The 14,732-nt window shown below is 34.0% G+C and overlaps 1 protein-coding gene across 1 annotated transcript; it reads left to right on the forward strand.

Annotated features, from left to right (window-relative positions):
• The first annotated feature begins 340 nt into the window (after window positions 1-340).
• Window positions 341-5,175, forward strand: LOC127946616 (tRNA (cytosine(38)-C(5))-methyltransferase-like). The gene is made up of 10 exons (XM_052543312.1): window positions 341-503; window positions 762-871; window positions 1,531-1,607; window positions 1,859-1,930; window positions 2,214-2,279; window positions 3,059-3,128; window positions 3,209-3,292; window positions 3,370-3,677; window positions 4,265-4,452; window positions 4,926-5,175. Exons 1-10 carry the CDS (start codon window positions 431-433, stop codon window positions 5,027-5,029), a joined length of 1,152 nt encoding a protein of 383 aa, XP_052399272.1. The 5' UTR covers window positions 341-430; the 3' UTR covers window positions 5,030-5,175.
• Window positions 5,176-14,732: the final 9,557 nt, after the last annotated feature.

The following is a 14,732-nucleotide window of genomic DNA, read 5'->3' on the forward strand; positions in this document are numbered from 1 at the left end:
ATATATAAATTATTAATATTTTAATATCTAGCAGTAAAATTTAAGTAAAAACATCTGAAAAGAAACCATAAAAAATAAAAGAGGCCCCAACAAAAGAGAAGTGCAATATATACATATAGTTTTAGTTTTTTTTTTTCACGGTAACGTCAACATCCTCTGTCACCATTTTATATGCAAATTACATTTTATTGAATTATTGTTATAGTAATGCAGAAGAAAAAGAAGAAGAAGAAGAAGAAGAAGAAGAAGAAGAAGAAGAAGAAGAAGAAGAAGAAGAAGAAGAAGAAGAAGAAGAAGAAGAAGAAGAAAACGAAAAGTGGAACGCTTCCTCTGTTGCAGTTGTTTCTAGAGGGTCATATATTCGGGATCGCACACGCGTGGCATGTTTCAGTCGCTGTCAAGTATCATAAACAACATTCAGCGGTGAAAAATGGACCACACGGAGCGACTCCGTGTCCTGGAGTTATACAGCGGAATAGGAGGGATGCATTATGCTTTAAAGGGTAAGTCATTTGGTCTAAATTTGTAGCGATTATTGACACACATGCCTGATTCAGGATCAGTTGTCCATAAATGATCGCCACGCTGGTGGTGTTTGAGAGTCTGTTGTATGAATCCCACAGGTGTCACTGTTCCCTTACTGTACATTTGCAGTTTGTTTTGTTCATAAATATACATTAACAGACTGAATAAAAGGTCCTTTGTTTCTTTAGAGTTTAACTGAAAAGTTAAATTAGGTCAAATGTGTGTGTTTCTTTCAGAGAGCTCAGTTCTTGCTGAAGTTGTTGCTGCTGTGGACGTCAACACAACAGCCAATGAAATCTACAAACACAACTTCCCCAATACCCCACTCCTGCCAAAAACTATTGAGGTCAGTGCTTGCCCTCATGAGTTCTCTATTGGTTATCTAAATAATATCATAGTCGCATGCCACTGAGTGGCTTTAATGTGTTGCATGATGTTCCTTCTTAATGCAAATATAAACAGACAATATTCTAGCAAGTAAGATAATTATGAGTGTCTTAGGTATTTTTGTGTAGATTTATGTCAGTGATAATTGACAAACTCGAACAAAAATCTAAAATTTGTAAACAAAATCTGTATTATTTAACTGATTTATTGCATTCTTAAGAGCATGCCTCTTTTGTAACATCCTTAAAATGATACACAACTGTGTATAATGACATGGGTATGACACAGGTATTACAAGGAGAGGGTGACTCATGAGGACATAACCCATGTCCCCATTTTTCAGAACGCTTATAAATAATACAGAATGAGTTTTTTTTTTTTTTTGAGAAAGTAAAAATGCACAGTTTCCTGTGAGGGTTAGGGTTAGGTGTAGGGTTGGTGTAGGGCCATAGAATATACAGTTTGTACAGTATAAAAACAATTACACCTATGGAATGTCACAAAAACAAACATGTGTGTGTGTGTGTGTGTGTGTGTTTTGATATGCAAATAATTAAAAGTGTGATTTTAAGATATTTGTTAAATACTGTAATAGCTGTTTTGGGTCATTTTCAACAGGGAATGACGTTACAGGATTTTGACAAACTGAACTTTGATGTGATTTTGATGAGCCCACCATGCCAGCCGTTCACCAGGTGAATCACTGAAGTGCAGTTCACATAAAACAATTGTTTTTTTCCACCTGCATGTTGTTTCAAATCAACTTTCTTTTTTTGTGTTATTTTAATCTGAGTTACTTTATTGTTATTAATATTTTCATTTAGCAGTGATGCATTACATTGATTAACAATAAAGACATCATAAAAATCTTACCAACCCCAAGCTTTTGTAATGTGGTGAAGGCTGCTGTATCACTCGACTAAAGCTGATGTGTGTTTCTCAACAGGATTGGTTTGCAGGGAGATGTTGCCGACCCCAGAACAAAGAGCTTCCTCTATATCCTGGAGCTTCTGCCCAGGTCAGACTGATCTATCTCTGCTCTTGTTAAGTCACTTAAACATTTTTTTTTTCTCTGATATTGTTTTCCAAATTTGAGTTCACTCTTTATCTTAATATTATTTCCTGGCAATGCACATTCTACTGTATTTTTGCACATTTTACATTATTAATTAATGTACAAAGAAGCTTCCCTTCTCTCCCTCTCCATTTGCCCTTTCTTGTCTGTTTTTATTCTCGATCTCGGAGTTGTTTTTTTCCCAGAATGTGTTTGTGAATGAATGAACCTCTCCTTCTCGTCAAAGGCTCAGCAAGCGGCCAAGCTTCATTCTGCTGGAGAATGTGAAGGGCTTTGAGACCTCTGCTGCAAGGTAAACACATGGCTATGAGCCAACAGGGTCACTGGTTTCCCTTCTGTGCTTCTGTCACCATGGATTGTGCTAATAAGAATCTTATAGTTGTTTCTGCACAATAAATGAAAATTGGATGGATCAAAGTAATAATAATAATAAAGTCATAGTAATAATGAAAGAAGTAAATGTCACCATAAAATTGGTCATAACCTTTAAAAAAAAAAAAAGTTTCCAAAAGTGAGTATTTGCAGTGATGCTATAGAACAACTACTTTTGAGAAATTGTTTGTGAACAATTCTTAAAAGATTATCTATAGAACTTTAGAAGATTATCTTTTTTCCACTTAACAGAGCCTTAAAGGGATGTTCCAAACCTGTATGAATTTTATTCATAATAAAGGTTTTTTGAAGAATATTGGTGACCAAACAGTTGACGGTAGCCATTGACTTCCATAGTATGTAATAAAATACTATGGAAGTCAGTGGCTACCATCAGATTACTGGCATTCTTCAAAATATAATCTTTTGTGTTAAACAGAAGAAAGATACTCATACAGGTTTCAAATAGTTGGAATTTGATGACAGAATTTTCTCAAAATTTTTGGGTGGACTATCCTTTAAATTTTCCATGCATGTTATATATTCTTCATGGAACCATCAAAGCCATTAAATATTTTTATTTTTATTTTAAAGACTGGATCATTATTTTAAAGTGTCCAAATACATATTTTATTTTATTTTATTTGCTTTTTGTTAGTATCAGTAAAAACATAGCTGATCTGATCTTTTAATCTGCAGGGAGGCTTTGCTTAAGACATTGAGAGAGTGTGACTACAGCTTTCAGGAGTTTCTGATCTCACCAACATCTGTAAGCATGTTTCCTCATCTCTTAAATATCTCAGAAAGTATATCCCAGTCTTTTTTTTGTGATAGTGTTTATTGCCACAGCTTGGGATACCAAACTCTAGACTCAGATACTTCCTCATTGCACGGAGACCACCGGGATCCTTCTCATTCCCAGCTTCAGCAGAGGTAGTTTTCTGTTTAGATCTATTCTAGCACCGTGGTACATTTGCTATTGAATACTACAGCTGTTCTTCTACTGGCAGATTATAGAGGGCTTCCCCATGTCTGAATCTTCAAACAGTCTCGCTGTTCCACACAATCACCCTACAGCATCTGAGTGTGAGAGAGAAAAGACTGGGACGGTCATTTTTAAGCTGGAGACAGAAGAAGAGTTGGAAAGAAAGAGGATCCAGGACAGCCAGGAAACAGTCCGGAGGCTGCAGGACTTCCTTCAGGAGGATGAAGAAGGCATGGATCAGTATCTGCTGCCCCCCAAAACCCTGCTCAGATACGCTTTACTGATGGATATAGTTCAGCCCAGCAGCAGGAGATCAGTCTGCTTTACTAAAGGGTGTGTGTGTGTGTGTGTGTGTGTGTGTCTACAGTATATATACACAGTTTATATTTTTAATAATTTTATATATTAACTATTTATTTATTTTTACATTATAGGGTGTTGTTCCTTACCATTTATATATATATATATATATATATATATATATATATATATATATATATATATATATATATATATATATACTTAATTTATTGTATTTAATTTATACATTTATTTATATGTAAACTTAGTTATTTAAGTGTGTGTGTGTTTGTTATATATATATTATATACACACACATATACTGTATATTTAACAGTTTAATGACTTTTTTTTACATCATAATTATTCTATAAGAATTAAATGCATATATAAAATGTTTTTAAAAATATATAATTTAAGTTTATTTACATTTATAATTTTTATATAAATATAAATGTGATTATAATGAGAAAATTAACATTTATTTAATATACACTAATATACACTAATTTGATCATGTTTTCAGCCACCAGTAGGAGAGTACTACTGTTAACCATATTTTGAAATGATTTCCCAGCTAATACCCTTGTTGATCATAACTGTTGATTGTTTCTGTGTAGTTATGGTCACTATGTGGAGGGCACGGGCTCCGTCCTGCAGTCCCGTGTGGATGTGGAGCTAGAGGGTGTATTTAAGAGCTTGGAGCTGCTTTCTGAAGAGGACAAACTAAAGCAGCTTTCTCAGTTAAAGCTGAGATACTTCACACCCAGAGAGATCGCCAGTCTCATGGGCTTTCCTGCAGACTTCAGTAAGACTTCCTCGTTCTCCCCTCATAGCAACCAATAAATTCACATGAAATCTGATGGAACTTTAGATTAATATAAACAGATATACATAGATGTCCTTTTTGCTGTAATATTTCAGCAACATAAGTTTTAAAGTCCACTTTATCATTCCACTGGTGTTTGAAAAGTTTAATAAATAACTTCCCGTTATTCACTCTTTGCTTCCATGCAGATAATTTCAGGATTTCATTCAATTCAAAAACAGTTTGTTTTTACAAAAGACTACTAGGCTTTTTACCATATAATAGTCAAGAATTCAGTCCGTTTTTGTGACATGGGGCATTTTAAGGGGTATTGAGCATTTAGTGAAATGTATTACATTATTGTAGCTGTCTATGAAATGCCATTCATTGGCCCTGATGTTGTTTGTGCATATCCCAAGCTTTTACATATTTAGTTTCAATCCGTTTTTTTTTTTATATTTTGTGTGTTTCAGGTTTTCCGAAGCACATTTCCATTAAGCAGCAGTACCGAGTGCTGGGAAACAGCCTGAACGTCCATGTAGTTTCACAACTTATAGACCTCCTGATCTCAAAATAGACAGTTTGAAATTAGATAGTTTGTGTACAGGGAATATATATGTATGCACTATATATTTTATGTTTTTATTTTATTATTATTCAAATTAAGACCTTGTATATTGTTGGATTTGTTGGATAATAAATAAAATGTTATTTTTTACAGAATTCTTTTTTTTGCCACAAAGTCTGAAATGTCATTTTTCCTCCATTTGATAACTCCAAACAAAAGATCTGCATCATTGCTGCATAAAAGTATTAATTCATTTACATGGATCCATCAGTGGAATACTGCTCAGAAAACAGTTTAATGGCATTGTATAGATATTAAACGTCACAAGTCATATAGCAAATGTTATAAACTCCAGCAAAACATGATGCTTGGTTCAAATGGGCAAAGTGAGTTGTCTTACAATATTGGGATAAATTGCTTAAGTGTAATGCAGAGTGCTCTGTATCAACAGCTGACCCGGGCTGCGGAGGCATCAGACACAGAAGGCTTCATCATCTCTCCTAACTGTCATAATAAATATGCTTCCAATAGGCAGTGCATTTATATCATCAGAATGCCATGTAGTGAGCTAGTGGTGCTCAACTTCACCCACATGGACCTGGAGACTCATAGTGGCTGTCTTTTTGATTTTGTGAAGGTATTGATGAGAGCAAAAGTAAGTATAATTTTGATCTTAGAGTGTCATTATTTAACAAAAACCCACCAGCGCTCCTTAGATGGCTAAGATGTGTGGAAATGAGATTCCTGTCCCTATCAGTTCTATTCGACAGAACATGTACATGAAGCTACGTACAGACAGCATCATCCACGCAGGCAGATTCCTGGCTACCTACCAAACCAGTGAGTTACACCCACCGAACACCTGGGTCCACAAGTCCAGAAAACCCAGAAGAAAATGTAAAAATATAGTTTATTTTTAAATTACTTTTGCTGTAAACTCTTACAAAAGAAGTATTGTGGTGGTACCATGGTATAGAGATGGTATAAGATGGTAGTAATACAATAATACACACACACATATATATATATATTATTATTATTATTATATATACATATTTTTTCATATATGTTAAATATGGAACATATGCATACTCTGAAAACAATTTTCAAAATTGGGTTTATGCCAAAAACAATTTTCAATTTTCAATTTTTTTTTTTTTAAACAAAGACAATTGTATTACACATTTTTCAGAAGAAAAAAAATCTTATGTCTTATGAAATGTTATATATTTGTACTGGTAAAATACTGTGTGATGCAATCATTCTTGTTGTGTACTCCATGAGATTAGTATTTCAAAGAATACCTTGGTATTACAATGGTGTGTGTATTCCAAAACATGGAAATAATTTTTTTTGGTATTTGGTGGTTAAGTTCACTCAGCCTTGTTTTAATTATGTTTGTGGAGGTGAAATGTCACAGTTTAGAGCTCAGTGCAGGACTGTCTATCTTCTTTTGTGCATTCCATCAGTCGTTTGCCTTTTCTTTGGTTGTCAGTGGTCACATGCCAGTGTGTTTCCCAGACTCTAAACCTTTACTTCAGGGTCAAATCCAGCTCTAGTCATCATGGCAAGATGCCACCAGTTTTAATGTATTCCTTGAAATCTTATTATGTAAAATATTATCTAAAACTTCAGCAAGTTCTTGATGTTCATTAATTCTTCCCAAGTGATATTATTCTTATGCAGTTAATCAGGACTGGCTTTTCTCCTATAGTTTGCCAAGGTGTGCTGAACTCCAGTTTGAGCTGGGAAAGACTGAGAGCTTGAACTTCCCTAATGAGTATAAATCTCGTGCCGACTGCAGCTGGACCATCCTGGCCTCCATGGGCAACACCATCAACTACACTATTATAACCTTTGAGGTGGAGAACCACATTGGATGTGCCTGAGACTATGTGAAGATCAGCACATGCTTTGTCTTAAATTATACAACCTTAAAAAAATCTTACAGTGTACCTAGCATTGCTGCTAAAAGTCAACATGAAATCGAAATTGACCATATTTGTTTTCTTAATAGACATCCTGGTCATATTTTGCATGTTATATTACTCCGTCACATTGGGTGTTAATGTAAACCAATAGCCTATTTAGGCATTGTTTTGGGCCGCTTCCAGCCTGAAATCTTGAAAAGGTTAGACAAATAACAAAAAATGTGGAAAATAAAAGGATGCATTGAGATACCTTTGACGGGAAACTTGACCTTCAGCTTTCAGATCGGGTTTATTCTGATATGGAATGCCCACTTTTCATAATCCAATCAGTTCCTGATGGATGGAATCAAGTCCTGCCCATTTTCTCATTGAATAAGTTGTTTTGCTCATGTTGCGAAAATGAAATAGGTTGTGAATGCTGGTTCTGGTTGACTTTAAGAGATCTGTTTTGAGAGACTGAGTTGGTTTTTCTGACTCGAGGACCATCTGCATGTCTTTTCAAGCTTGTATTATCTTATTATTTCTCTGTGAAGGGGTCAAGTAGCCTAATTCATGCCGGACAGTTTGCCATTCAGTTACACTACAGTGATTTACTGGCAGAGTCTTTGAAAATGTACAATGGGCCTTTAGTTCCTCTCCATTCACTCATCACCATGGCCATCCAAAACAGGATGACATCATTAGGGCCTCTTGTAGAGATGTCGAGTTTTTGCCTTTCCCCTCATCTTGAAAGAGGTTACACTCCGTTTCAAAAACATCATTCCAAATACAGGCATTAATCAGCTGGGTAAATACATAGACAGCTGTGGTGGATATTTTGGACTCTGATGACTTTTCGGAATGTGAGATTCTGTGCACAAGCCAACAATATCACAGCACACTTTTCTTCCCAATGCTGTCGAACATATGGTCTGAATTACTGATATGACATCATTGGTTGTATTTCCTGTGAAAATACATAGATTTTTGAGATCTACTGCGGAAAAAATACATGTTTCACACTTTAATCTGAAATCAGTTTTCGAAATCACTGAAATCAGCTTTGATTTTATTTTGTTATTACTTTTTCAAGGTTATTATGACATGACATGATCAGTAATATGTAAAAGGTTTCAGTATGGTTTCACAACTGTGTACGTTTTTTCTCAACAAATTGTATTCATTTTAAAATGTTAAGTCTTTCAGATAGACTGGTACCAGAATGGTAAGATCAGATACACAACTCACTGGGCACTTTCTACAAAATAGTGCTTAAACTTCTCGGCATTTGTGCATTTATGGAAAGTACCACCATTCATGGAAAGGTTTTTGAGGACCTGTTTCAACCTCAAAACATTGTGTGAAACTTCTAGATGTGTGTGACGGTGGAAAGACAGATGAAGTGCTCAAAACAGAAGGAAACAGTAGAAGGAAATAAAATATGCAGAGCCACTATAAGGCAGTCAGAGGTCAGTGACCTATAGTCTCTTGAGTGATGATGTCACTAAATCTGTAAAACAAATAGCAGTCCTAATAGGCAAAGCCATGACATCACTTAGGAAAGCTTCACTTTGATTGGCCAGCAGGGAAAGAGATAATTGCCAGCGATGAATGAATCTAGCAAAGAAAGAAAGGAAAGATTAAATGTAGCAACTACTGTTGCTGTAGAATTTCGGGATTTCTAGTGGATTTTCTGCACGTGTTAGCTTATTGCCAGCAAAAATCTGTTCCAGAATGACAGAGTGGAAAACAAGTCTACAAGCTCCTCTAGAAAGAACAGACCAATAAAGCTCTGTCCTTGTTCTCTTTCTTGGGAAAAGCCTGTTTAACTCTTGCTATATCTCACTTAAAATAAATGAACTGTTCATAATAAGTTTCATTACAAAGCTTTAATTTGAGCCATCCATCTACAGTATATGTGTATCAAAGAAGAAAGACCAAGACATAAATCTGTCAGATACTGAGCCATATTTTAGTGTGATGTTTTGTGTGTATGTTTCTCTGTCCTTGTGCTTGTGAGACATCGAGTAACATTGCTGAAGGGTGTGGACTGTTATTTTTGCACAGAGAGTGGGATCAGAGTAAGAGAGAGAGAGAGAGACTTTAATTATTCATGCACCTCTGTCTGTGATGATGTCATTATTTGGAAGGAAATGGTCTTGGTTTCCATAGACACAATATAGAGAATGAACACTGTAATGTTATTATGTAATGTGCACAGCACAGTTTTGCAGCTGTAAAAACCTTCCTGAGTGAGAGATAAATGACAAACAAAGAGTAAGAAATAAAAGGGACAGAAGAGACGTCCTTATAATAAAAGAAAGACCTAAAAAAGAAAATTGAGGGATTAAATAACGCAGGTGTTGTAGAAATTCCTCAATTCAACAAAATGAATGTATTGCAATTTAATCTATGCATTTTAGTCTTGTTGCTGCTGCCTTTCTTGTAGTGAGGGCCAATATTGTTTCATACATCCTCTGATAAGCTTGATGTGAGACATTTTTCCTGTCTTGACACTGTAATGTAACTATCTGTCCTCTTAAAAATCCCTTACCACATTTACACAGACACTCTTTACACAGACACTCAAAGTTACAAAGTATAATGCCACACTTACAACAAATAATGTAGTGCCGTAGTGTTCTTGGTTATCTTCTGTTCGTACAGTAGAATTTCTGTTGTGGACTTTCGTTTGGATCCCTGATTAAAAACAGGCAAATCAAAAGTCAAAGTGCCTCACTTTTACCCCCTGCAGGTTTTGGTGGGGAATTCATGAGGCCTACTGGTGCTTTTGCCAGCCCAGGCTATCCGGAAAAATACCCAGCAAACCGTGAGTGCATCTGGCACATCCAAACAAGCCCTGGAAGTAACGTTTCCATTATCATCCTTAAGTTTGATGTGGAGTATCATCCTGACTGCAACTTAGTATGACAAGCTTGAGGGATGCAAATATATATATATATATATATATATATATATATATATATATATATATATATATATATATATATATATATATATATATATATATATATTATAATATCTGTTCTAATATCTGTTTGCACTCAGTATATGCCCTATTGCATATACAACTTGAGAACACATGAGATAATGCATCCCACATTGCAGTGCACACAACTACCTCCAGTTTCCACTGTGACGAAAGAACTGGAAGCAAAATCATTTGTGATTTTCCCTATTGCTGTATACAAAGTTGTTGGCTTATTGTTACATACTTCATGCAATTTTGTTTTTAAAAAAGATAGAAGTACATACTGCCTAGGAAGTAGTGTTCAAGTTCCTCGATTTATGTTCACTAAAATGTCTCGCTTGTTCATCATGAGATCAAATTATATATATATATATATATATATATATATATATATATATATATATATATATATATATATATATATATATATGGGTGTGTGCCGGCTCATACCCCTTTGGCATCAGATGGACTCTGTGGGTGTGTATTTTGTTGTGCAGACGTGGAATGCTGACCTCCACTGTAGCACTGAATGGAGCCATCGGGGCAGAAATTAACTGGAAATCAGAGCTTAGAGAGAGGGCTTAGAGACAGTCTCGCATGCACACAAACATACACTTTCTGTGCCACACAGATGTCAGACCAAAACTAGACCAATTGTTTTAAAATGGCAATCGTTTAGTGGCCTTTAGTTTGTTACATAGCTTGTTTGCTTGCTCATCACAACAGAGAAAACAGAGACAATCTGCATTATTTGGACACCTTACAGTTAGATATGTATGATTGTCTGTCTTGAAAAGAAAGGGGTATTTATCTTAAAGACAGTACAAGCACACTTTTCATGCAAAACATTTCACAGTTAACTGTTCAAAAATTATGATCAAATTTGATATTTTGACACTTTCTGGTTGTCAAACTTGGTGGAAAATTTGGTCCATAGATAACAGAATTATATTCATCTTTGGGACAAGTAGGGAAAAAGTCATGATGTCAAGTTGGGTCTGAGAAAATCTTTAGTATAATTTTTGTTTGTTTCTTTAAACCTCTTAGTTTATTATTTTATTGTCTAATGAAGTGATTTTCAGACATTTTTAAATGACCCTGGTCTTCACAATGGCTAGTCTTTAAGTATATATATATATATATATATATATATATATATATATATATATATATATATATATATATATATATATATATATATATATATATATATTATTATTATTATTATTTTTTTTTTTTTTTTTATTCTGTAGTCGAATACTATGCCATTATATTAATTTCAGCCTTTGCTAATGAATTTCTTAAAATCACCCCTTTGAAAATTCAGGATGTGGAGGGATTGTCACAGCCCCCAGTGGAGAGATCCACTCTCTGCAGTATCCCAGCAATTATCCTTACAATGTGGACTGTTCCTGGGTCATCACAGTGGATGTAGGGCATCGAGTCTTCTTCAACTTGACTGATCTGGATGTTGAAAGTCACAGCTTGTGTGGTTTTAATTACGTGGCTGTAAGTAGCTAACCTTTCTGTGTGCAGATGTAGGATTTAATGTCCACGGTGGCAACATTTGTGATTTCATGATGTTACAGCCCAATGCATCACAGTTTAGACCAATTTATGGACAAAAGAATCATGTTCTACTCTTTAGATCCATGATGGTCCGCATGAGTCTTCTCCACTCCTGGGTAAATTTTGTGGCGTTGGTTACTTTTAAAACTTTCCAGTAAGAGGGTATGATCCTCCTCAAAAATCATAAATTGTTATAATATCTTGACATAAGAAATCTAAAAATAACTCAAAGGATAACAGCAGTTCTGTAGGGTAAATAATCATGCCTTTCCATCTTCTATAGCATATTCCAAATGTGTCTATGATGGTGTAAAGATCTATAGTGGCATCACCACCAGTGGTGTTCCCTTGGCTACTCTTTGTGGAAATGACATCCCAGGCGTCTTCACCACATTTTGACCAGTGCTCATCAACTTCTACTCTGATTCTATCATCCATGACAATGGCTTCCTGGCAGAACATACAGAAACATACGTAAGCCTCAACTACAAAACCAACTTCAATGCAATACTTTCAGGTTTGATTTATACTATACTGTCAATCATTTTAAAAAAATGACAATCAGTAGACTACAACACTGAAAAAATATATGACATAGATGGAGGTGTAGGGTTTGTTAGATGCAAGTGTGTGCTAGAGTAAATTTGGGTTGTTTATCATGGCAGTAAAGTAGATTTGATTCACTGAGCCCACAAATGTGGAATGAGCAGAATGACTGGAATGAGAGGACGCTGCACTTTTCAAACAATATGAAGGGATTTGAGGGGAAATGCAAATATACAAGAGAACTCCAATGCAGATTTCACCGTTACTTCCACAAACAAACTCATTCACTGTAAATGGTGCACAATAGAAATGCACAGTCAAGTGCTCTTTAACTTGGTGCTGTATGGGAAGACAGCCCGAATTTCTCCTTTTGTCAGCCTCAAGCACACGAACAAGACATTTAAATACATTTAGAGCTGTTCCTATGATTTTCATCTCTACATGTTGGTTTTTATGATTACTGTGTTTATGGTACTATACATATATCGAAATGTGTGTTTATGTGTTTTTAACAGCCTGCGGTTGCATGTTTAATGGTACTTCTGGGACAATCAGCAGTCCATCTCATTTCATACATGTTATGCCTGCATTTTTTTGTTATATAATAGTTATAAAAATGTATTTATGTATATTTATTATTACAATATTAACTTAATTTTTTTTTTTCATTTTAGTTTAATTTTAGTAAAGTTTAACCTGTATTCAGAGATGCATGGTATCATGTGGAAGTATGTTCTCATTCAAAGAATATTTGTTTTGACAAAAATGTGTACGCCATGAGAACAAGATGAGTAAATAATTGAATCTGCTTTTTTTTGTATTATTTTTAAATAAATCTGCTAATAGTCCATTTGGACACTAGGCTTTGAATCTTAAAAAACTATGACAGTTACATTTTGTCACTTTTGTGGACTCTGCTGCCTCTTGCAGGTGTTTTCTTGAAAGCACATGCTATAGTTGTTATAAATTATTATTTATATATATATATATATATATATATATATATATATATATATATATATATATATATATATATATATATATATATATATATATATATATATATATATATATATATATATATATATATATATATAAATAAATAAAATCAGGAAACCAATATCGCTCCTGTCAGAGCTTCTTCAAACCCTGTGTTTGTGAAGTTCTCTGTCCAGTCTGCTGTTCTTCCATCTGGAGCAGCTGAGAAATATTCACACATACACATGCAAACAGAACACATAGTAATCATGTCACATGAATAATGTAATATGAACCATCATTTGTAGAGAATTGTTTAAAGAATGGATTTATGCATGTACTTTTGATGCCTTTTTGGAAAATAAAGAGGTTTCATGATGTTTCACTTAATTATGTTCTTAAGCCAGAGCTTTTTCAAGAGACCATCATAAAATCATTTTAATTGACAAAAAACAACTAAGACATTAAAAATCTCTTTTGTGATTTTTCTATGAATTTTTTTTTTATCTTGAAGTGTGTACATCATTAACAGAGTGTCCTCTACACAAGTATATATATATATGTTTTCACTATCTGATATCCTCAGCTCCACACTTTTTACTCTTGACCTCATCCAAACCACCCACTCTGACATCTCAAAGCCAGATGCGTTAGACTTTAAACACCCAACACAGAGAGAGGCTATGAGTGACAGTGAAGAGATGATGAATTTGGAGAGAGATAGAAGCAGTCCGCAGCAGATACAGACACTGCTAATGGCTTGATCTGCTCTGTAGAGGGAGACAGGCATAGAGAATACAAACAAACATTTCATGTAATATTTCATTTCTTTCTGGGAAAAGAGGCCCAGCAATCTGATCAACAGAAAAACAGAGCTTACATTACCATCTGTATTAAGGCCTTGTCACAGTTTTCACAATCATTTTTGAATAGTTTTTCCTTCAAATTTCTAGGCTATGTGTAATAAAGATATGTGTATAAATAAATATATATATATATATATATATATATATATATATATATATATATATATATATATATATATATATATATATATGTGTGTGTGTGTGTGTGTGTGTGTGTGTGTGTGTGTGTGTGCATTTTAAAATCTTTAAAATAAAAAATAATAGGTGTCATTTTCTTAATGCATAAACTGATTTTAACTTGATTTTTAAGTTAAAATGTGTGAACCTGTTTCATTTAAATTTTAGTCATTTTTGTTGTCTTTTTTAGTAGTCTATGATTGTTTTTATTATGAATGTTTTTTGTTTTTTGCAGTTTTAGTTGTTTTGGTACAAAAACATTTGTTTTGGTAAATTAAAATGAGAAATATTTTCTTGCCAAATAATTAAACTAAAAAGTTTTTTTTAACATTTTACTTCATTTCAAGTAATTTCATTTTTTTTTAGTGGTTTTAATTTTAGCTTCAGTTTTAACTATATATAACTACAACCCTGTTTTGGGCATATTGTTGACCATTTTATAACTGGTTTTACTAATTGTAATTTTATTTTTAATATGATAATACATTTGATATTTTGATGGTAACAATCCATTATGGTTACAAAATGACTGATATTCATGAGTCAATAACTGATTTTCTGATCAGTATGAGCATCAGTATGAGTATCAGTATTTACACTGATAGTGTAAATAACATTTATCAAATCTTCTCTACTTCTCAATAAATGGAACAGTGGACAAGCCATAACATCCA

The sequence above is a fragment of the Carassius gibelio genome, chromosome A24, assembly GCF_023724105.1.
Source record: "Carassius gibelio isolate Cgi1373 ecotype wild population from Czech Republic chromosome A24, carGib1.2-hapl.c, whole genome shotgun sequence".
Lineage (NCBI taxonomy): Eukaryota > Metazoa > Chordata > Actinopteri > Cypriniformes > Cyprinidae > Carassius > Carassius gibelio.